The following is a 23223-nucleotide window of genomic DNA, read 5'->3' on the forward strand; positions in this document are numbered from 1 at the left end:
AAGGCATCAATACAGAGTAAAGTAAGGAAGAGAAAAATGAATGTCATATATTAACACATATATATGGAATCTAGAAAAGTGGTACAGATGAGCATATTTGCAGGGCAGGAATAGAAACACAGATGTAGAGAACAGACTTGTGGCCATAACAAGGGAAAGAGAGGGTGGGATGAACTGAGAGAGTAGGACTGACATATCTACACTGAAGTGAAAAGTCAAAGTGTTGGTCACTCAGTCATGTCTGATTCCTTGCAACCCTATGGACGGTAGCTCACCAGGTTCCTCTGTCCATGGGACTCTTTAGGCAAGAATACTGGAGTGGGTTGCCATTTCCTCCTCCAGGGGATCTTCCCGATCCTGGGATTGAACCTTGGCTTCCTGAATTGCAGGCAGTTTCTTTACCATCTGAGCCATCAGGGAAGCACCTATATACACTACCATGTGTAAAACAGATAGCTAGTGGGAAGCTGCTGTATAGCACAGGGAACTCAGCCCAATGCTCTGTGATGACCTAGAGGGATGGGATAGGAGAGTGGGGGGGAGGTTCAAGAGGGAGGGGATATATGTATACGTGTAGCTGATTCACATTGTTGTAGAGCAGAAACTAACACACAATTGTAAAGCAATTATATTCACAAAAGTTTTTTAAAAATCTCTGAGAAATAAAACCATAATTGTGAACAAAACGTTAGGCAATTATCTGGCTTTTCCTACATGATACAGTGTGTAATTTACTCAATGTCAATGCAGCACCACTTATCGAAGGCATTAAGGCCTAGAATATGCCAATGAAGAAAATAGAAAACAGTTCCCTTTGAATGAGTTTATTTGCCAACAGGACTGGCAGGGGAATTGATAAGTAGTACACCCAAATTATTCAATGTGCTTACAAGTGGTGAGTGCTGTGCAAAGAAATGGAGCGTGGAAAGGGGAATTGGAAGTAGGAGAGAGCAGTTTAGGGTGGTGACTGTAAGTCTTGTTGAGAAGGTGACAGTTTAGCAAAGACTTTAAAGAGTAAAAGAGTGAGCCATGCTGATGTCTTGGAGAAGAGCTTTCCATGCTGAGAGAGTGGCCAGTGCAAAGGCCCTGAGGCAGGGACAGGCTTCACTTGCTCAAGAACGAGCAAGAGGTTCATGTGCCTTGAATGTACTGCGTGGAGCGGTGAAAGGATGAGGTCAAGAGTTAACGAGGGCTTTATTTTACGGGGCTTTGAATACATGGCCAAGTCTTTTCTTTTACTCTCAGAGACTCTGGGAGTAGATGGGCTGTGATCTGACTCAGACTATGAAAAGATCACTCTGACTGCTGTGTTGTGTTTTGGGGTCAATAGCTTTGGATTCAGGTTTCCTGGGCTTGATTCTGACTCTAATATTAATTATAGGTCCAGTATCAGGTGACAGTTAATCTTTCTATTCTTGGTTTCCACATCCATGAATGAGACATAATAATTATGGTATTAACCACCCAAGGCAGTTCTGAGCACAAAATGAGAACATTCAGGCCAAACACTAAACATAGTTCTTGGGACATAGTGAACATCAAATGAATATTGGCTATTTTAATTATTGTTTAATTTATCTTCCTAATAAAAATGACCATTTTGCTATAAAAAACTGTCTGTGAATGTGTGCTTACCTACTAGTACAAGTGTGTACTCTTACACTGTTTGAATCTTCATCTCCTCATCAAGGACAGGATCTGCACTCACCTCCAGGGCACTGCCACTCAAAGGTGGTGAGAAGTCTTCATTGGGAGCATTACCATTCTGCAGGCTGGGACAGCCTCTGGGCACGTCCATGGTCCATAAGATGTTACAGACAGACCCAAATGAACTTTTTGGCAAACCCGATATATTCTTTAGTCACTAAATCCAGTTCACACTCAAAGGAAGGAGAATTAAGCTCCGCTTCTTAAAGGGTGGAGTATCAAAGAATCTGTGTACATATTTGAAAACCACCACACATGGTGTGTAAATCTGGGGCAAAGGAACATTATTTTATATAATGCCAGTTTAATTTTCAAAAAATCCAAAACATGACTTTCACACAAACATACAGTGAGCATGAGTCAAAGATCTATCATTATTAATAAATGAAGGAACTGGAAGGATGATAAAGATGATCCAAAGGGTAAGTCAAGGAACAGAAGCTTATATGATCAATCAGGAAAGAAATGGTGGAATGGATTGGCTTAAATTAAACAAAACAAGCAAAATCCTACTTAATGAATTGTAAAGCAATACAACTGTACCCAGATCAAAGCAGTCAATCCTAAAGGAAATCATTTCTGAATATTCATTGGAAGGACTGATGCTGAAGCTGAAACTCCAATACTTTGGCCCCCTGATGTGAAGAACTGACTCATTGGAAAAGATTACTGGGAAACTTTGAAGGCAGGAGGAGAAGGGGATGACAGAGGATGAGATGGTCAGATGGCATCACCAACTCGATGGACATGAGTTTGAGCAAGCTCTGGGAGTTGGTGATGGACAGGGAAGCCTGGCATGCTGCAGTCCATGGGGTCGCAAAGAGTTGGACATGACTGATTAAGTGAACTGAAGTGATAACTGTTACCTTTTGGAACTACTTTTTCTATCAGGCAGAAGTTATTTGCAATTTATCAATCTTCTCTTAGTTCTCATCTAACTTCATGGAGTCTGATAATCTAACCCATGGTAGTTAATAAGTCAAACAAAGACGGACTTTCCCCAGAGAACTGTGCAATCGCACAGTTGGTGGGGCTGTTTGACAGTGCTCCAGTACGACACTGAGAGCACATGCCATTATCATTGTGTTTTATTTTCAAGTTTGGAGAAGTTTTCTTAGCAGGGATTTGCTTTATATTTCTTTCTTTCACTTTCTTGGCTCATCCATTCATTGCCCCATCCATTCATTCTGTATCTACCCCTTATTATGCACAACCCTCTGGATGTTCAGCAGTGTGGGGGTGAGGGGAGGGGGACAACATACTGGCTTCATTCTTTATTAGCAGAAGGAGGCGGGAGCTTGATGAAGCACCATGGCAGTGTCCTGTGGTTACACAGGTGCAATTCACTAGAGTCAGGGGATCACAGGGGGAAAATTAAGCAGTTGGCATTTTACCATTTTAGGAGAAACAAAACCTTCTTCTCTATTACCACTTTGCAGATGAAAGCCTGTTTGGTTAAAGTCACTTTGCCTATTGGCCAACTCCTTCTGGAGTGTTTTTTGTTTGTTTGTTTTGTTCTTCTTTGCAACTATTTGCACAAATAGTGTCTTTTCTATTTGGCCAATTTATGGCCAACTTAATAATTTTTACATAAGGCTCTACTTTTCTGAAAGGTGTTTATCACAGTAGCAGCATTATGAGTGATGAATCATTTTTCTATTCTTTGAACCATGTGATATTTTATTTATTTTTGAACACTTTAAGGACATTTTAGTCCATTCATCTGAAAACAATATTTTTTTTAAAAAAATATGACTTAACAATAAATGGTTTTCTGTGGTGCTCAAGACATAATTAAACTTATTATGCACGGACGATTACCTTTCATTTACATCCATCACAAGGAGCATATGGAAGGATTAAAACTTCATGAAATGTCATACAATCACACATTATTTTATCAGTTATGTACTGAAGAAAGATCAATAATAGATGGCCCAAGATAGATTTTATTTTCAAGGGAAATAATCAGACACACAAGCAAAGATGTTGATACAAAGATGTTTGTCACTACAAGATTTTTCAATAGCACATTATGATAATAACGACGGCTAACAATAATTGATTGCTGTAATTAAATGATGTTGCATACAAATACTCTGCAGCTATTCAATGTTCTGATATCATTATACTTGATATGAAAAGTGATTCTGCTATTTTGCTTACATGACTAAAGCGAGTTGAAAATAGTGTAGGTGGCTCAGACAGTAAAGAATCCGCCTGCAATGCGGGAGACCTGGGTTCTTTCCCTGGGTTGCGCAGATCCCCTGGAAGAGGGTATGGCAACCCACTCCAGAATTCTTGCCTGGAGAATCCGCATGGACAGAGGAGCCTGGCAAGCTACAGTCCATGGGGTCGCAAAGAGTCAAACAGGACAGAGAAACTAAACAGAGCACATCTGGCATACAGTATGTGTAAAGTCATGATTACAGGTATGTATGGGCAGAGGGAAAACTGTTGTTCTTGGTTTGCTGTTGATACACAAGCTGGAGACGAGAATTCTTTTTTTTTTTTTTTTTGGTCAATCTGGATTTTCAGGTTTTTCTACAATGAATATATACTCTTAACAGTACCTAAGCAGGTGAACGCCACCTCCAGCATTTTCCATAGTCTTGGCAAAGGCAGACAGGAAAGAGGAAGAAGGGAAGGAAAGGAGGGAGCAAACGAAAGAGGGAGAGAAGTAAGGCGGCAGGGAGAAAGGAGGAAAGGGGGTTGTTCTAAACTCTGCTTTCCTTGAGCAGCTCACTGCATGTTGCCCTTGGGTCTGGCAGGGCCATATGTCTAGGAGCTCAGTGACCACAAAGGGCTGGAAAACCCCTGGAAGTTCTTCAGAATTGATCGAAGAAGAAGACTGTTTCCAGAAGTTTCCTTCTCTGAGCGAGATAATGAGTGGCAGGTGTTTCTGGAAGCTTAAGGTGGTATGAAATCACTCTGGCAATCCTGTTCCTCCCGAGACTGAGGCAGTTTCAGGGGCCCCTCCCTAGGGATCATTAAAAGGGCTGAGGCAACCTTGGAAGAATAGGCAGACAGCACGGGCTCAGTCAGGAGAAAGGAGCGTTCTGAGGTGTCCTCTAGGGAAATGGGCTTCGCCTCTCCTGACCCCAGACCTAGAATTCCCCTGCTCCATGGGGGCTCTTCCCATGCCAGGGCAGAGGGTCGAGGAGGGAGGCGGGGAGGGCTCAGGGGGCCCAGGTCCCCTGCCGCTCAACCTCCATTTTCACCGAATATTTTCTGTTATCTCAAAATAGGAGAGTCTACAAGCTGGGAAGCTCGAGATGGTCCTGAGCGGGGCGCTGTGCTTCCGGTGAGTATCTGAGCCTCTGATTGGTTCATGTCCCAGTGCGAGGGGGCACGACTTCCAGGTAGACCTGTTTTCCAGTCTTTCCGCTGAGGGGGTGCTCGGGACTGCCTACAGTGGGGGCGTCTGGAAAGGTGTGAATAGGCACCCACCTCCTTCCTTTAGACTATCTCTCCCAGCCTCTCCAGACTGGGACAGGCTTCCCTCTTGGGGGTTACCTGATGAGAAAAGAGCTGTGGCCTCGTCCATCGTCCATCGTAATGAGAAAGGCAGTTAGGAGCTTGGATCCCTATTGTTACCTCCCATCCCTGCCTTTCCCCGCCCCCAGCCACCGCCCCCATCGCCGCCCTCCGATGAGGTGAAGTGAAGTCAATCCAGGCACTACTTCCTTACTGCCCTTTGGGACAAAACAGCATTAGCAAAACTCTTCTGTCAGTCTGTCTGTCCACTGACCTGTGCTGAGTCAGGCGCTCCACTCTGGACTTGGAACAGTGAATGAGCAGAATCTTGTTCTCATTGAGCTTAGGGTCTAGTATAGCTTGCTCCCCAAGAAAAGCCAGTCTTATGAGTGGCTTTATACAGTGGTGCTCTTTGGTCAAGGAAATGTGGAACATAGGCTTTCTAGGTCCCCTTCGAAGAGGATTGTAGCACAACTCAGCTTATTAGTTACTTTGAAGTAGAGATTTCTTTGTGTTTAGCCAACATTTAGCCAATTTGTATATCGCATACTTTGTTTTTCCATATGACATCTGGAAGAACCCTCTTCAGAGTACGTCTTTCACCTCACAGGATGTCAGAAAATCAACTGAGATTGTAAATGTGAATTAAATTTGAAAAGCAAAATGAAAGAATTTTAAATGTAAAGAAATCCTTCACATAGTAGGGACTATATAGCCAAGTGGAAATATTAATAAATGCACCAAGCAGAGGAAGTAAAGGTGGAAGTTGATAAGGCACATTTTAACCTTGAAAAGGCCTGAACAGCATCTATCCTATCTTCTTAGTTTAGCAATGAGGAGACTCAGGCCCAGAGAGAGCAAACCGTTTGTCCTATTGTGATGATGGTGGCAGAGCCAGGGTGAGAACCCAGGACTCTGACCCACAGTTTAATTTCCTTCCCAACATCTGGTTAGTGTAGAAAAGATTGCAGAGGGTGAAGGAGAAAGTCCCAGACTCAGGTGGGAGGGTGTGGTGTTGTCCTGTGATAGGCATGTGTCCCCAGGGGTGGGAGAGAAGGCTGTGCCATTACTTCTGGCTCAGTGGGAAGAGAGGGCGATAGTGCCTGAGATTGGCGGAGTCTCGAGAGCCCAGGTAAGCTGGAGCAATCCCTCCCCTAACTGAGTGTCATCCTGTCCTGATATTTCAGAATGAAGGATGCAGCATTGAAGGTGCTTTACCTGCATGATAATCAGCTTCTAGCTGGAGGCCTACAAGCGGGGAAGGTCATTAAAGGTTGGTGGCCAAAACCTGACCTTACTTCCCTAGGTTTCTATATGCTCAGAGGGAGGGGCTCTGAAGAGGGCATAAAAACACTGGCACAAACCTACAGACCTGACACAGTAGATAGGGCGTCAAAAAACCAGGCTCTGAGCAAGGACAAATGAAATAGCACACTTTCCGGCATGCGCCATGCACTGGAAACCTCTACATAGAGGTGGAATTCTTTTCCAAGATGGCTGTTTTGTCATTTCCTTGGTAGGTGAAGCTGCGTCCAACATCGCTTTTCCTGGTAGCCCTTGCTGGGGAGAGCACTAACGCAGGCTGTCTAAATATTTACTCTCATGTGAGAGGGGGTTTCCTGCCTCTTTACTCTGGGTCCCCTTGGCTCTCTGAAGGTTCTTGGTCACTCAGAGTGGTGGGACTTAGAGGGGCAGGTGGCACCATCTGGCTTCGTGCTCATTCACTCTGCCCCACACAGCGTGACTGGGCCTGCTCACTAAGCAGTACACACCTGGAACGCTCTCACCAGGTGTTAGGGCCAGGTAGAGCTCTCTGTGAGGTTGTGTGTGTATGTGTGTGTGTGAGAGAGAGAGAGAAAGAGAGAGAGATGGAGGAATTATACAGAGAGGAATGAGACCCTTTTCTGATCTCAGGACTCTCACAGGAGGGTAGAAAGATGTCCAAATAACTCTAATTGGGAGTTTCATCAAGACAGGTTACAGAAAAGTCTGGAGGGTCAAGGGGCATTGAAAGAGGTGATCAAATTTCCCTTGGGGTTTGGAGACTTGAAGTTTTGACCCTGGACAAGAGAGTGGATGTGGGGGTGGAAGATAATATCATCTTCAAGGTCCTGTGTGTCTTGACGTTCACTGGACCACCTTAGGAGACCACGTTTCCCTACATGACAGTTGCTATGAAGCTCCCCTTCTCTCCAGCCTAGGGGGAGAGTGTCTGATTCAGCCCACAGTTGGGGAGAGAGAGGAAGGGCAGTCAAGGTTCCCTCATCCCCTTCCTTCCTCTAGGTGAGGAGATCAGCGTTGTCCCCAATCGGTCTCTGGATGCCAAGCTCTCTCCGGTCATCCTGGGCGTCCAGGGTGGGAGCCAATGCCTGTCGTGTGGGACAGGGCAGGAACCAACCCTGAAACTAGAGGTGGGTCCTGTCGGGGCAGCCTCACCACGTGGCTTCACTAAGTCAAAGATGCTGCTGCTGCTGCTGCTGTGGCTGGGGCCCCTCTCCCTCGCAGCGTTCTGTTGATCGTGGCTCTGCCTCCTTGTGTCCTTCCGCTTGCCCCTGTCCCTCACCTGTCATGTCCTCTGCCGGCAGCCAGTGAACATCATGGAGCTCTACCACAGTGCCGAGAAGTCTAAGAAATTCACCTTCTACCGGCGGGACACGGGGCTCACCTCCAGCTTTGAGTCGGCTGCCTACCCAGGCTGGTTTCTTTGCACGGTGCCTGAAGCTGACCAGCCGCTGCAGATCACCCATCTCCTGAAGGGCACCAGCTGGGACGAGCCCATCACCGACTTCTACTTCCAGCAGTGTGACTAGGGCAACGTGTCTCCATGGCTCCCTGGAAGGCCAGCTCTGGCAGGGGCTGGAGGCATAGGAGGACACCCATGGTGATCACTCTGCCTCTGCCCTCATGGCCCCCATTTTTAAGGGCTGGGCATACTGCCACTCTTCCTGCCCTTGTTTCCCAGTTTGGGTAAATCCTTCTGAGATTTGGGGCTTTCTACAGTTTCCTCTTCTGCTGATTGGCACTACTGGGGTGAATCCTTGAAAAAGTCCCATGAAATAAACCTCTAATGAGTCAGGGTCAGGGGAGCGGTGGAAACCTTCCATGCTTTTTGATAACTTACCTGGTAGCTTTGAGCCCCACAGGGCAGCACATCTCTAGTTGAGCCTATCAGGGCCACCAGCTGGCCACACGAGGTCCCCACTGTGCAGAAGAGGGAGAGTGGTCATAGAGTTGAGGACTCAGACCCCGCCCCCTTCTCTTTAATTCAGCCACCATCGTATGCTCCTTTTCCATCTCTACCTTCATGTTTCAGCCATGGATGGGAGAGGGTAGTGGTGTCTGAGGAAGTGGCTCCAACTCAGAAGATGGAAGATGGGCATGTCATACCTTTTGAAACCCAAGGTACAATTAAAATCCAAGATACTGATGTCTCCTCACACAGAAAGAGGCTCATGACATATTGAGCAAGAAGAATGAGTTACAAAGTATCATATTTTTTAATTGCAATTTAATGAAAAAAACCTATTTATATATATTTCTGCATAGAAACAAAAGTCTGAAAGAGTTGACTTCCATTTTAGCAATGTCAGGGTAATGCTATTAAAGGTGATTTTTCTTCCCTTCTTTTTATTTATCGTATTTTCTAATTGTTCTACAATGAAGCTGGAGTGGCTGATGATCCCCAGTTGCTTGGTATTCATGCCCCACCCCTGTGCTTCCTCCCACATTGAATCACAGTTGTTTCCATGACCAATAGAACACAACAGAAGTGATGTTATGTAGCTTGTGAGATTAAGTTATAAAAGACACTATGGCTTCTATCTTGGTCTGTTTCTTTGTTCACTTGCTCTGGGGGAAGCCACCTGCTATGTGTGAGCAGCCCTATAAGGAGACCCAGTGGTGGAAAACAAAGGCTCCTGACAATGGCCACACAAGTGAACTTGACAGTAGCTCCGCCTCCAGCCCAGCTAGGCCTTCAAGTGATGTGCCTCTGATTGACTGTAACCTAGTGAGAGACTGAAGCAGAATCACCCAGCTAAGCTCAGCCCAGTCCTTAGGAACTCTGAGAAAATAAGTGTTCCTGCTTTATGTTGTTAAGGTTTGGGGTCAGGTCATTTGTTACCCAGCAATACATGACTAGTATGGAGGGGAAGAGAAATAAATCATTTATTTTATTTTGATTGCAATTTTCTCCAGTACTTTTATTGTCCTGGTCAAAATGAACACCAGTCCCTTTATTTCCCCAAACATCAAACTTGAAAAGCTGATCAGGGACGTCCCTCGTGGTCCAGTGGTTAAGAATCTGCTTTGCAATTCAGGGGACATGGGTTCGATCCCTGGTCGGAGAACTAAGATCCCACATGCTGCAGAGAAACTAAGCCCCTGTGCCACAACTACTGGAGCCCAAGTGATACAACTATAGAGTCTGTGTACTGCAATGGAAGATTCCACGTAACATAACAAAATCCCAAGCGTGGCAACTAAGACCCGACTCAGCCGAGTAAAATAAATATTTTTTTAAAAAAGCTGACCGTACTAAATTGGTTGAATATTCTGTTTCCACAAGATTTAGATCTTTCTCATCTCCCTTTGCACCTTCAGACATATGGGCCAGAGGCTGTGACTCCAGAGTCCCTAACTAAACCATAGGGAATCACAGCAGAAGCCAGAGGAGGGGCCCGAATGGTGGTTCCACGAGTCCCCTCTGCACCTCACCAGTCAGACCAGCCTGGCAGGTTCAGCTGCAGCTGAAGGATCAGCGAGGGAGAGGCCAGGCCAGAGGGTCTGGCTCCAGGGACCTCAGCAGCTCCAGCCCAGAAGCAGCATAAAGCCTCAGGCAGCAGACAGCAAGCTGCTACCACAGGCCTCTCAGGGCCACTGAGAACAGACTTGGTTCACACTGTCTGCCCATATGCCCAGAAAAGGTCTCATATCATCGACTCCCAGGAGCCCCTGCTGAGCTGAGATCCCTTGTCATCAGCTCTGACAGTGCTTTGTGCTAACTCCCCCTCCTTGGAATCAGTTGACTTGGGATCTGAGGCCCCTGAGATCACCTCAAGGTCAAGTCTGTCCTGGCTTGTTTCCAAGCACCTTGAGTAATGTTTGACAAATTATTGGAATCCAGAGAGTGTCGAATATGGAGACTCTTCCTCCACCCAGAATATTCTTTCACCCTCTTCTACCTGTCGAAATGGACCCACCCTGCAGGGAGCAGCTGAAATTCTACCTCATTCTTGAAGCTTTCTCCAGCTTCAAGTGTGATTGCTGTATCACTTGTAGGCTGATAGAATTCAAAAGGACTTTAGCAGGGATGAGCTGACAGGAGTAGTGAAAGAGGAGGAATTATATAAAGGGCGAAAGCCCTTTCAATTCTAGGAATTTATCTTTCTACTCAAGGAGGGTCTCCCCTCTATTGTGTTCAGTATCCCCTGGGCTCAGAGATTAGAGAGTCTGGTCTTTTCAAGAATTTATGACTTAGCTCCCCAGTCAGACTGTAAAGCTACTTAATAACAGGGACCATGTCTTAGATGCCTCTGTTACAGGTCTTGTGAATGCTCAGTGAGCACTGATTGGTTGCCTGGTACAATACCCTGTGCTTTGAACTTTTCCATTGAGGGGACAAGAGATTGGGAGAAGGGGTGAAGAATGACTATTGGCCTTAAAAAACAGATATCTGTTTCCACCTTTGCCCATCTTTTTTCATTGCTCACTCTGCAGACATCTGGGTATAGGACTGACCTCTCCCGTGTCCTCACCGAGCTCTTTATGGAACTTTGCAAATGACCCATGAGGGAGAATTACAATAAAGCAGTTGGTCCCCAGAGAATACTATGCCTAAGTGTCTCTGCCCCTTGTAAGTAGGTGGATGAATGGGTGGATGGTGTGTAGACATTCTGATGGATGGATGGATGGATGGGTAGATGGACAGATGGATGGGTGGATGGGTAGATGAACTGATGGATTGATGGATGGATGGACAGATGAGTGGATGGATGGACAGATGACTGGATGGATGGACTGAATTAAGCAACGTCAATCAGAAGTCCAAGATTTCTTCATCTCTGTCCTGCTCACACTGTCATATGCCCTTGTAGTCTAGGGCACACAGCACCTGCTCAATCCCAGGATAAATCTAAGGTCAGTGTCTTCTGACTGTAGTGGATTTCCTTAGACATTCATCTCATCAAGCTGGTGCCAACTAATAGAGTCTGTTGAAAAACAAAGACATCCCTTTCATCTTCCCCAACAGGGGCTATTCACAATATCAACAACCCCCATTTTCACATTGCCTTGATGGCCACAGCCTGGCCACGGACAAAAATCTGTCCTTAGGCCCTTCAGACACACTCACTCTTGCCTCTTCTGCTTCCCTAAGACTAGATGGAGCTCCATGGGCACTAAAGGGAAGGTGATATGAAGATGCCTGACCCCAGCATCATTTATCTGGCTGCCAAAACCACCAATATCAGTATTAACGACAGTAGCTTCGAGCAGGGTCCCAGCACCTGACTTCTGCAAAAGGCTTTATGGGCGACTCTCTCCCCTTTAAAAAATATTCATTAGTGTTCCCACCTTCTTATTATCTAGACTGTGCCAAAGACCTTGTGAAATCCCAGCGCCTTTCTTCCCCATCCTGGAGCCAATTATAAACATTGCTACAGGCTGTCCCACCCTGATCAGGCAATATAAACTCAGTGTAGACAGCCTGGAGAAATCAAGTGGAGGTTCCAGGCACCCAGGATTTGCAGGTCAGTGGTAGAAGGCAGCGTTTTCTCTTTTTATCTTTTCTTTTCCCTCTGTCAATATCTCTGATAGGCTACCTCCTTTTGATTTCTCCTGGAAAGCTCTCTAGTTAGCAAGGTATCCTTTACATAGATATAGGATGCTAAATAAGTCTAGGGGCACATAGAAAGAATTTGAGGAGAAAGTATAGCTAAGTCATGTTAAAGTTTTTAAATGTTTAGGACAAAAGAATTTAAATAAAATTTTAAATACTTTTTAATTTATTTGGCTGCATTGGATCTTTCGTTGCAGCACGAAGGATCTTTCGTTGTGGCATACGGACTCTCTAGTTGTGGCTCAAGTGTTTAGCTGCTCTGCCCCTTGTGGGATCTTAGTTCCCTGATTGGGGTCAAACTCATGTCCCCTGCATTGCAAGGCAGATTGTTAATCACTCGACCACCAGGGAAGTCCTCAAGGAGCACAGATTTTAGAAAGTAATTTCAGAAGAAATCATTGAGGCCAGTGGTACCCAGCAATGTTTGATGAAGCTTGATTTTCTTTAGGGATGCCCCAGTGCCTTGAGAGGGGGCAGTGTAATTAATAATTTTTTTAATTTTTAAAAATTAAAAAAATTAAATTTTACTGTTGATTTACAGGCTTCCCTGGTGGCTTAGCAAGTAAAGAACCTACCTGCAATTCAGGAAACTTGGGTTTGATCCCTGGGTCATGAAAATCCCCTGAAGGAGGGCATGACAACCCACTCTGGTATTCTTGCCTGGGAAATCCTGTGGACAGAGGAACCTGGTAGGCTATAGTCCATGGGGTCGCAAAGAGTTGGACACAACTATAGTGACTGAGTGTGTGTGCATGCATGCATAGTTGGTTTACATTGTCGTGTTAGTTTTTGCTATGGAGCAAAGTGAATCAGTTATATATGCATGCATGTTAAGTCACTTCAGTCGTGTCCAACTCTGCGGGATGCTATGGACAGAAGCCCACCAGGTTCCTCTGTCCACAGGATTCTCTAGGCAAGAATAGTGGAGTGGGTTGCCATTTCCTTCTCCCACATTTCCCTAAGGAGGGGAAATTTCCCAGCCACCCAAGACCAGGCCCTGGCCTCACCAGCCAGTCAGCACCTTGTACAAACAAGTGAGACCTGTTTCATAAGACATTTCTTTCAACTCAGGAGGCACCAAAGAATTGGGGTCAGCAGCTTGGCATGCTGAGAGAAACATCAGGCTCCCCCAAGAGGTAGCCAGGGAGGCAAGGGCCAAGGAAGAGTCCATTCTTTACTGGCATCCACACAGACACGCCCTTGTTATTTAGAACAATCAAAGTTTCCAGTGTAAAAACCTGTGGGCTTATTGCAGCTACCCCACTGATGATTTATCTTTTTCTATCCATCAGACCTGCCGTGAGGGCATGGTTTGTTAATTAATTTGTTTATTTCCAAGGATCTCAGACTCACAGATCCTTCTAGGCATACAGAGAGAATATCTATTAACACAGTGAAATTGAAAGTCGCTCACTCTTGTCTGACTTTTTGCAACTGCATGGACTGTAACCCACCAGGCTCCTCTGTCCATAGAATTCTCCAGGCAGGAACCACTCCAGGAGTGGGTAGCCATTCCCTTAGTTGTTTAGTTGCTCAGTCATGTCCAACTCTTTAAGACTCCATAGACTTAGCCTACCAGCCTTCTCTGTCCATAGAATTTCCCAGGCAAGAATACTGGAGTGGGTTGCCATTTCCTTCTCCAGATATACAAATATATCCACTCTTTTTTCAGATTCTTTTCCCATTTAGGTCATTACAGAATATTGTGTAGAGCTCCCTGTGCTATACAATAGGGTCTTATTAGTTATCTATTTTATATAGAGTAGAGTGTGTGGTTACCAAGGGGAAAGGTGGAGTGAGGGATAAATTGGGAAGTTGAGATTGACATATACACCCAGTGCCTGCTTCAGTGGTCAATGCTAACTGGGTTCCCATATCTCCATTTCTCTCTGATTCTGCTAAACAGATACCTTTTATCCATCTAATTTTCCTTAGGTTCCCATGAAAACTTTTCTTTGAAACTTAAAATAGTTTTGAAAAATACTGATCTTGCCTAGCCTCTCATTCTAATGATAAGAAATTGGAGGCCTAGGGACAAAAGGGGACTTTCCAAGGTGGCGAAACAAATTTGTAATAGAGTCAGGTCTAGAACCAACCTTCCATTTAAATCTGCGGTATGTGTTTCTATGTCCTACTTGTAAGCATGGATGTATCTCAGTTGGGGAAGGTGGACAGAGCTACAAGCCACATTTCAAGAGCCTGTTCAATTTAAAAAGGGAAATAAATGTCTACATATAAAACAATAAATAACACAATGAAACTTCATGGGAGTTCAGAGTAGGATTGCAATGGTAAAGAAAATAGTCTTTAGACACTGAATCATAAAATCACTGATAGTTTGATCTGGAAAGAATTTTAATAACCACATACTCTAATACCATGATTTATAGATGCTGAAACTGAAGATTAGAGGTTAAGTGACATGACCTTGTATATCTGAGCTGATAATTAACTTGGCAGAACTAGATACTCAACTATAGATAATAATACCATGTCCAGTGACCTTAATGCCAAAAGATCTAAATGGACAACAATAGGATGGGATGACTTTGGAGGTAGGGAAATCAAAGATAACTTTGAGAATACCTATGAGAAAAATAAGAAAGATGTCTCATTGCCTGGGAGGTGGTTTAGTGTCCATAGAGAAGTGAGATACACCTAGAAAAGTGTATCATATGGTGGGAAACCACTGTAGACTAGAGTGGGGTGGGGATGTGATGAAAGCAGTACTTAGAATACAAGTCCAGAAACCTCAGATAGGTTGGGCTGTACTGAAGGTGGAGAAACCAGGAATATAGTCACAATTCTAATGGCTATGAAGAAAACAAAGGTTATATTTTAAAGACATACTTTATTGGAGCTTGTTGATAAATCTGTCATAGAGTCAAGAAAGTAGGAGAAATTGTCAACAGTTCTCAGGTTTTGAATCTCACTATCTAGAGGAATATTATGGCAGCAAGAGAAATGATACTGGGAGGGATAAATGGACTTGGAGGAGGAGATGAATTTGACCTTAGATGCATTTGGTTGAGAATGATGGCAGGATATCCAGAGGGTGGTATCCTGGAGGCTGCTGGAGATAAAGGAGGGTGTTCAAACTGGGCCTGGGAGGCATCAGAGAAAGATGATCATTGCATCTGTGGAAATGGATGGATTGTAGCTCCATGGGATATGAAAGGGAAGATCTTAGGATGTTGGCTTGTGATTTCAAGGTTTAGGGATGACCCTTGCAAAAAGGGAAGAATTCGCAATGGACCTGAGCAGAGAATGGAGAGGTGTGAATCAATATCAAGGGATCCAAGGGAGGCAGTTGCCAAAGATCTGACAAATCAGAAAAGTCATTTGGCTTGACTCTACGGAAGTTAATATTGGTCTTGGAGGGAACAGATTCGACGAAGACTGTGTGTAGGAGGATGAAGGAGAGGGTGAGATCAATGTGAGTGTGATGTGCAAAAGAGCTTGAGGGAGTTCAGGGATATTTTTTGGTGATATTGGGTCCACGACAGGTGAATTGATGGGAACTGAGATAGCCAAAGATGGTATCCAGAGAGGGCTATAGCCTAACGTCCAGTGAAAGGTCACTTGGAGACAATTGGGAAGGGAAAGTTTTGGGGAGTATGTGGTACTTTGGGAAGGACTATGGCAGATGCTCCACACCAGGAACCCAGGCTCTCTGATAAACTAGAAGATGGCCTCTCATTCCTACTCACTTCTATATATCACAATCTATACCAAGACCCCAAGCAGAGATTCCTGATTTGGGGATCTTTAGGAGAGACACAGGTTTGAGGCCAGACCAGGAAAAGAGGCTTCTAGAGTCCCAGAGATCCTGCTGGACTGGACCATTCTTGAATTTCTGTTGGCTCTGAGTTGACACTGACCAAGAGGGGGAGTCATCAGCCTGTCTGTCTGGCCTCACGCTTCGCCCTCTACTTGGTCTGCCCCAGCCAGCCCTTGGCATAGCACCAGGTTGCCCATATTTCTGCGCTCCAAACAAAGTTTCTCCAATAGTTTGGCTGAGAGTGAGTGCAGCATCAAGTGGGTTTGCATCAAGGCCATGCTGCTGTCAGCCTATAAGGGCTGGAGGATCATCTGTCCTTTGATACTTAAAGCATCGCCCAGCATTAATACCATTTGGTTGCACGTTTGAAATGCAGAGTGTTAGGTCACCCCAGACCTAGGGAATCAGAATCTGTATTTTAACAAGAGCTGCAGGTGACTTATGTGTTCATTCAAGAGTGAGAAGAACTGAACTCATGTACCATTTCCCCAGCCCAGTTGATCACTAAGTCACTTCAGGAAACTTCAGTCCAGGAAACAGTACTTCTCAAGAGTCCTCCAAGTAATTCAATGGGCAGGCACATTCCGGAAAACTAATGACTTGGATTGAATACTTCATTTTTTTAAAAATTGAAACTTAGCATATACTTCCCCCATTCCAGTATTCTTGCCTTGAGAATTCCATGGACAGAGGAGACCGACGGGCTACAGTCCATGGGGCTGCAAAGAGTTGGACATTATTGAGCAACTTTCATTCATTCATTCATTCACAAAGGAAATTCATATTCATATAAAGAAAAATGTTGAAATGCTAAAATTAAATAAAAATCACCCATAATCATATCAGCCATAGATATGTGCTGTAAAATATTGATCATCTTTGTTTCTATGTATTTGGGTAGATTTAAATGGAAACATAATGCACATATTATTTATAACCCGCACTTTTCACTTTGTATTTTGAACATTTATATATCATAAAATGTTTTTCCACAGCATTGTCTTTCATGTACACATACTTTCTTATTTACCATAATTTTTGTTGCTATTGAGTCGCTAAATTGTGTCCAACTCTTTTTGATCCCATGGACTGTAGCCTGCCAGTCTCCTCTGTCCATGGGATTTCCCAAACAAGAATATTGGAATGGGTTGCCATTTCCTTCTCCAGGGGATCTTACCAACCCAGGGATTGAACCCATGTCTCCTGTGTTCTAGGCAGATTCTTTATCACTGAGCCTCCACATTCTTATTTACCATTTTTACCAGTCACCTATTATGGGCAGATAGATTATTTCCAATTTCTTGCTATTATAAAATATGATGACATGAACATCTTTATTATTAAATACTTGGGCAATTCATTATTTTTCCCTTAGAATATGGAAAACAGATGAAATTACAAAGTACACAGAATGCCTCAAACCTTGATTCACATCACCAACATCTATCCAGAATTTGTACTCCTGTTGGTGTCCCATGATCCTTTGTCCTCACCAACACTCAAACTCTCACTGCAAAGCTGAGGGAGAGGAAATGACTTGTTCAAGGTGATCAAGCGGCAGGTCCTATACTAAAAGGCACCTTGACTACAGCCATCCTTCTAACATCCAGGCCAGGAGCTCAGGGAGGATGAGATGGTTGGAAGTCCTGCCATCTGCAGGACTTCCATCTTGTAGATTCCCAAAATGTTGCTCAGTATCACCCTCTCCCTCTTTGAGCCCTGCCTCTTCATTTCTAACTTTCTCCCATTTCCTCTACATTTTTGCTTTCTTTCCTCTTCTCTTCTCTTTCCCTTCTTCCTTGGTGAGAGAGTCATATGTATTCTTTAGCCTCAGCCCTAGCCATCCTTGTATTTACTTTTCTGGACTCTTCTCCAACTCCTCCCAGCCTCATGCCCTGATTGGTTCTGGGTTTCTTTCTGTGCTGGATTGAAAGTGGTAATTTCAGGGAAAAGCTCTAGGGACAGATGATCCAACTGGGAGGAGCAGAGCTGTGTGAAGCCCTGTGGTCTGGAATCTGTATAGAGGTCACTGGCTTCAGTTTTTGGACCATTTCTCCCCCAGAGCACAAGTCTGTGTCTCATATGTGTGCTGTTTTCCATCTGGAATAGAATGGGGGAGTTTGGATAACCTCTGGTAGGTCACAGTCTTGGCAAAGCATCCCCCAGAACAATGCTCTCTAACTGCAGAGAGATCCTGCCCACCCCTGGTGCAGGCTGGAGGTCCTTCCTAGTAGTGCTGCCCAGAGGAAGTCAGGATGGTGTCTCTAAGGCCAGGCTGGGGAGTGGGACAGGGTCAGGGCCAAAACCAGGTTCTTCCTCAAACTGTGAGGCTGGAGCCCACCCACCCCCCATCTAAACCCCGGGGAATGTCTCTTGGCTGAACTCTTTGGGGGTACCTTCCATCCTGTTTCCCAGAGCTGGCCTCAGGTCATGGCTCATACCCCTGCCCGCTCGGCTAGGTGTGTTCCTGGATGGCCTCAAAGGAGGGCGATTCAGAGGGCCTGGAACTGGCTAGGCTGGGGGCACCTTGGTGGACTCTGAGGCCAGTGATAGACAAGTCCCTGGTGAGAACTTTCTGCCTTGTGATGGGGTGATTTAGGGCCCTTGGGGTATCTGTTCCCCAGCTCTACCACCCTCCTTTTTCTTTTCTTTTTTTTTGAATTGCAGTCATTCTTTTTAAAAAATTTTAATTGAATTATAGTTGATTTACAATACTGTGTTAGGTTCAGGTGCCCAGAAAGTAATTCAGTTATACATAGATAGATAGATGGATAGATAGACAGTTAGATGGGTTTCCCCTGGTGGTGCAATGGTAAAGAATCTGCCTGCTAAGCAGGAGACATGGATTTAATCCCTGAGTCAGGAAGATCCCTTGGAGGAGGAAATGGCAACTGACTTCACTATTCTTGCCTGGGAAATCCCATAGACAGAGGAGCCTGGTGGACTACATACGGTTCATGGAGTCACAAAGAGTCAGACAAGACTTAGTGACTAAACCGCAACAACAGCAACACTATATATGTACAATTATCTATGTTATACAGTAGGTCCTTATTAGTTATCTATTTTGTATATAGTTGTGTGTATATTTTAATCCCCAGCTCTTTATTTATGCCTTTCATTTCCCCTTTGGTAACCATAAGCTTGTTTTCTATGTTTGTAAATCTCTTTCTGTTTTGTAAATAAGTTCATTTGTATCATTTTTTAAGATGCAACAGATAAGCAATATTTTATATGATATTTGTCTTTCTCTGTCTGACTTACTTCACTTAGTATGATAATATCTAGGTCCATCCACATTGCTGTAAATGTCATTATTTCATTCTTTTTTATGACAGGATATGATTCTGCTGTGTATATGTACATCTTCTTTATCCATTCATACTCTGACAGCCCTTTTCCCCCCCTTTCAGCAAGGACCAGTAACCCCTGCTTGCAAGAATGTGCTCCCTCCCCATGGCAAAATACTACATGTAAGTCTTCCTGGAGTCTACCTTTCCTAATCAGGGATCTGGGGATGACAGAGGAAGAAGAAAAGAAGGCTGAGTCAGAGGAATGAAGTTCCCTCTCACCCAGAAAGCTCAAGTGCCCCATAATTAAGGCACTTATTGTAATTACAGGAGCTTTCTTCCCTGAGCTTCTGCAAGAAGCCAGCCATTCTACTGCCTTGCCTTCATCCTGAGAAATCTCCAAGGGAGTGTTATTAAACCCATTTTATAGATTTGAAAACTGAGTCTCAAAAAGGTTATTAAGTACCTGATGTCACACAGGATTAGGACTCAGACTCACATTCTCTGCTGCTTCAGCCTCCGCTCTCTAAAAGCTCAGAGATAATTTTGGATCTTAATGATAGCATTTTTATATGTTAACCTCTGTGGTTTTTACTCCCATTCTGAGCTTCTAACTCTTACTTTTATCTCATTTGATATTTGAGTCTTTGCTTTTCATTTACCACTTTATTATCTGTGTTTTTTGTTGTAAACCATCTCCAGCCCTTCAAGAAATGAGTTTGGGCATAATAAAAATAAAATAAGGTTAACACCTGGGATACATTCCCTCAGCTTCTCCATGAGTGAGTATTAGTCGCTCAATTGTGCCTGACTCTTTGCGATTTAGTCCCTCCCCATGGACTGTAGCCCGTCAGGCTCCTCTGTCCATGGAATTCTCCAGGCAAGAATACTCGGAGTGGGTAGCCATTCCCTTCTTCAGGGGATCTTCTTGACCCAAGGATTGAACCAGTTCTCTTGCGTTGGTAGGTGGGTCCTTTACCACTAACGCCACCTGGGAAGATTGTCCTTTCTGTGGCCCCATCCTATCCTAGATATGGGGGATTGGTCAGGGCCTCCAGGAATTTACAGCATGGCTGAGAAGGCAAGACACATGTGCATGGAGCCTGCAAATGACAAAACAGGATGTCAGGTCTCTGGGGTCTCTAGCCTGGGTTCGGTCCCTGAACAGAATGTGGCTGGCAGTTCCTGGTGGTTGAGGTTGGAGGGAGGCAGCTAGCTGCCAAAACAGGTTCTTTTCAGATCTTCATTTTTATTATACAAGGGAACCTGCTTTAAACACATACAGTCATGAGCTCAGGGTATTATAATTAGCTAGTACTAAGAAAGAAGAATCCCCTAGAGGTAGTGGTGTTGGCCCAGAGGTTCTGCCCTTGAAGATAAGGAGCATCCCCAGGCCCGAGAGCAACTGATGGCCATCTCTGAAACCAGCCAGCAATGGGTTAACCTTGTGGGCATGGCTTTGGTCTGCACAGACTCACCCTGTTTCCTTCTCAGCTTCCCTGCCGGTGTTTACCCTCCCACACTGATCATTAGCACCACTGCCAACCCCACTGCCAGTCATCCGGGCCCTGCTCTGACTCTCTGCTGACTATCCGTATTTGGTACACCCAAAGTGGCCTACTCCCACCCATCCCCCACCCCCCACCCCTTATATACTTGCGTGCTGGAGGGCTGGAGGGTCAGGAAAACTCTGTACACCTCAGTGAGAAGACCCTGGCTCCCATCACTGCCCTGAGGGCTTGACAGGGGCCAAGCTCGGTAAAGACAGAGATGCAGTCTCTGAAAAATGCCCAGCCCCAGGAGGACTTTCCTATAGCCTATGGCTAACCTGGTCTTGACCTACTTTTGGATGGAGTAGCATCCCTACTTCTCACCTGCAGGATGTTGGGGCAGTCTACGTGTGGGGTGGGAAAGAATTTCCAGACAAAGAGCATCTTAGAAGGGAGTCAGTTTATTAAGAACAAAGAGCAGAGATAATGAGGACACTGCGAGTGCAGTGGGCTGACCTCCTGACAGACCAGGGAGAGATAGTTTTCCTGAGTTAATAGCTGATTCTTATAGCCTCAGGACAAAGACAATCCCCGCTGGAAGGATAGTGTTGGGTGATTGGTTGGGGTGTTATAGGGTGTTTACTGGAGCAGGCATCTTTGCTTCATTGGGAGTCAGGAAGCTTGTTAGCGATGATCAGGGGGGCTTTTGGGAATGGTTACAAAGGGGCTCAGTCAGCTTTGCAGGTGATCCTGGTTCTAGGTTCTGCTTCTGTGGCAGTGGCACAAGGCCTCACACCCATGCTGGGGCAGGACTCAACACAGAACTGCCAATGAGCAGGTCGTTCAGAGCCTGGGGTGGAAGGGCTGTGGGGTCCGGGGTGTCTGAAGGGGGCGGGCAGTCAGCATTGATTCCTGTTCCAGAATTAAGGATGCAGAGCAGAAGGCTCTGTACATGAGAGATGGCCAGTTCCTGGTGGGAGATCCCGATGCAGACGACTGTCATGCAGGTGAGCATCTGGGGCCTTGACCTCCTGGGACTCACACAAACTCCATCTGCCCCAGGCTCTCCTTCCCCTTCTGTTTCCAGTGACAGTAAGAATTGAGGCAGGGAGAGCTCTCCCAGTGAGGGATCAGGGCCCTGATGGGAGTCCCAGCCTGCATGCAGGGCCCAGGTCAGCTGTGCCCTGGCCCAGTTCCTTCCTGCCCAAGCTTTAGCTCACTCAAGAGCTTACAATCTGGGGTCCTCTCATCACCTGGCTCTCCTCTCTTCTTCCCTCCCAGAGACCATCTGCATACTCCCCAACAGAGGCCTGGAACGCACCAAGTTCCCCATCTTCTTGGGGGTCCAGGGAGGTAGCCGTTGCCTGGCATGTGTGGAGACAGGGGAGGGGCCTTCCCTGCAGCTGGAGGTGAGCCATCACACCCTGTATGGGGGGCCCCTACAGACCTCCAGGGTGCTCTGGCATCTCTATGCTCATCTGTGGTCCAGCAAGTTTCACATGTCCCTCTTGTTTGGATTTCCACCATCTCCCTCTGCACCCAGTGCCCAGATCCTTCCCTTTAGAACCTGCAGAGGGAATTTCCCTGGGGAAAGACTCACCTTTTGGTTCCCTCATTGGCCAAGCCCCAGAAGCCTTGAGGGCTGACAGTCAGCTGCCCCATCCAGCCTCCTCTGCCTTGCTCCCACAGGATGTGAACATCGAGGACCTGTACAAGGGCGGAGAAGAGGCCACCCGCTTCACCTTCTTCCAGAGAAGCTCGGGCCCTGCTTTCAGGCTCGAGGCTGCTGCCTGGCCTGGCTGGTTCCTCTCTAGCTCCTCTGAACCCCATCAGCCCATGCGACTTAGTAAGGAGAGTGAGCCCTCAGCCCGCACTGAGTTCTACTTTGAACAGAGTCGGTAGGGAGGCAGGAAGCTGGGTTCTGGCCTGGTGCTCCCAAACCAAGCTCATCCTACTGAGGGTTGAGCAGAATAATGGCCCCCTCAAAGAACTCCACATCCTGATCTCCAGAACCTGTGAATATGTTACCTTACCTGGCAAAAAAAGGGACTTTGCAAATGTGATTAAGTGAAGGCTAATCCATCCTGGGTTATCCCAGTGGACCCTTCATGATTAATCATCAGGGTCCTCATATGAGGGAGGCAGGAGGGTGAGAGTAAGAAAGAGAATGGAAGATGCAATGCTGCTAACTTTGAAGATGGAGGAAGGGGCTGTGAGCCAACGAATGCAGGTGGTTCCTAGAAGCTGAAAAAGGGCAGGGGATGCATTCTCCCCTACAGCTTCTAGAAGAAACACAGCCCTGCCAACTTGATTTTAGTCCAGTGAAGCCCATTTCAGACTTCTGACCTCCAGAATTGTAAGAAAATAAATGTGTCTTGTTCTAAGTCGTTATGTTTGTGGTAATTTGTTACAGTAGCTGTAGGCAACTAACACAGGGCCTTCATGGTCCTCTATGTGCAGCATTTAATGCAAAGGGACTGGGTGATTTGGTGAGTCCTTCTTGGAAGCCTGATCATGGTTTCTTCTCTGGTTCCTCTGCTCTGGAGCTTCTAGAAATAACCAAGAAACTCCAGGCAGAATTCAACTCCCCTCCTCTGTCTATGGATAATGCCTTGGGCTGTTTACATTCTCAGCTGTGTT

General features: G+C 45.5%; 2 protein-coding genes across 3 annotated transcripts; both read left to right on the forward strand.

Moving 5' to 3' along the window:
• The first annotated feature begins 4921 nt into the window (after window positions 1–4921).
• On the forward strand, window positions 4922–9371 carry IL36RN (interleukin 36 receptor antagonist). 2 transcript variants are annotated; one of them, XM_020885999.2, is made up of 4 exons: window positions 4922–5011; window positions 6372–6457; window positions 7468–7595; window positions 7770–9371. In XM_020885999.2, exons 1-4 carry the CDS (start codon window positions 4983–4985, stop codon window positions 7992–7994), a joined length of 468 nt encoding a protein of 155 aa, XP_020741658.1. In that variant the 5' UTR covers window positions 4922–4982; the 3' UTR covers window positions 7995–9371. The 2 variants fall into 2 exon arrangements, with proteins under 2 accessions (XP_020741658.1, XP_070329384.1); XM_070473283.1 differs by lacking the exon at window positions 4922–5011 and adding an exon at window positions 5050–5139.
• Window positions 9372–11826: 2455 nt separating this feature from the next.
• On the forward strand, window positions 11827–22972 carry IL1F10 (interleukin 1 family member 10). Its single transcript, XM_020886001.2, has 5 exons — window positions 11827–11933; window positions 19217–19276; window positions 21505–21590; window positions 21865–21992; window positions 22273–22972. The coding sequence occupies exons 2-5, from the start codon at window positions 19245–19247 to the stop codon at window positions 22483–22485; spliced, it is 459 nt and encodes a 152-aa protein (XP_020741660.1). The 5' UTR covers window positions 11827–11933; window positions 19217–19244; the 3' UTR covers window positions 22486–22972.
• Window positions 22973–23223: the final 251 nt, after the last annotated feature.

The sequence above is a fragment of the Odocoileus virginianus genome, chromosome 2, assembly GCF_023699985.2.
Source record: "Odocoileus virginianus isolate 20LAN1187 ecotype Illinois chromosome 2, Ovbor_1.2, whole genome shotgun sequence".
Taxonomy (NCBI): Eukaryota; Metazoa; Chordata; class Mammalia; order Artiodactyla; family Cervidae; genus Odocoileus; species Odocoileus virginianus.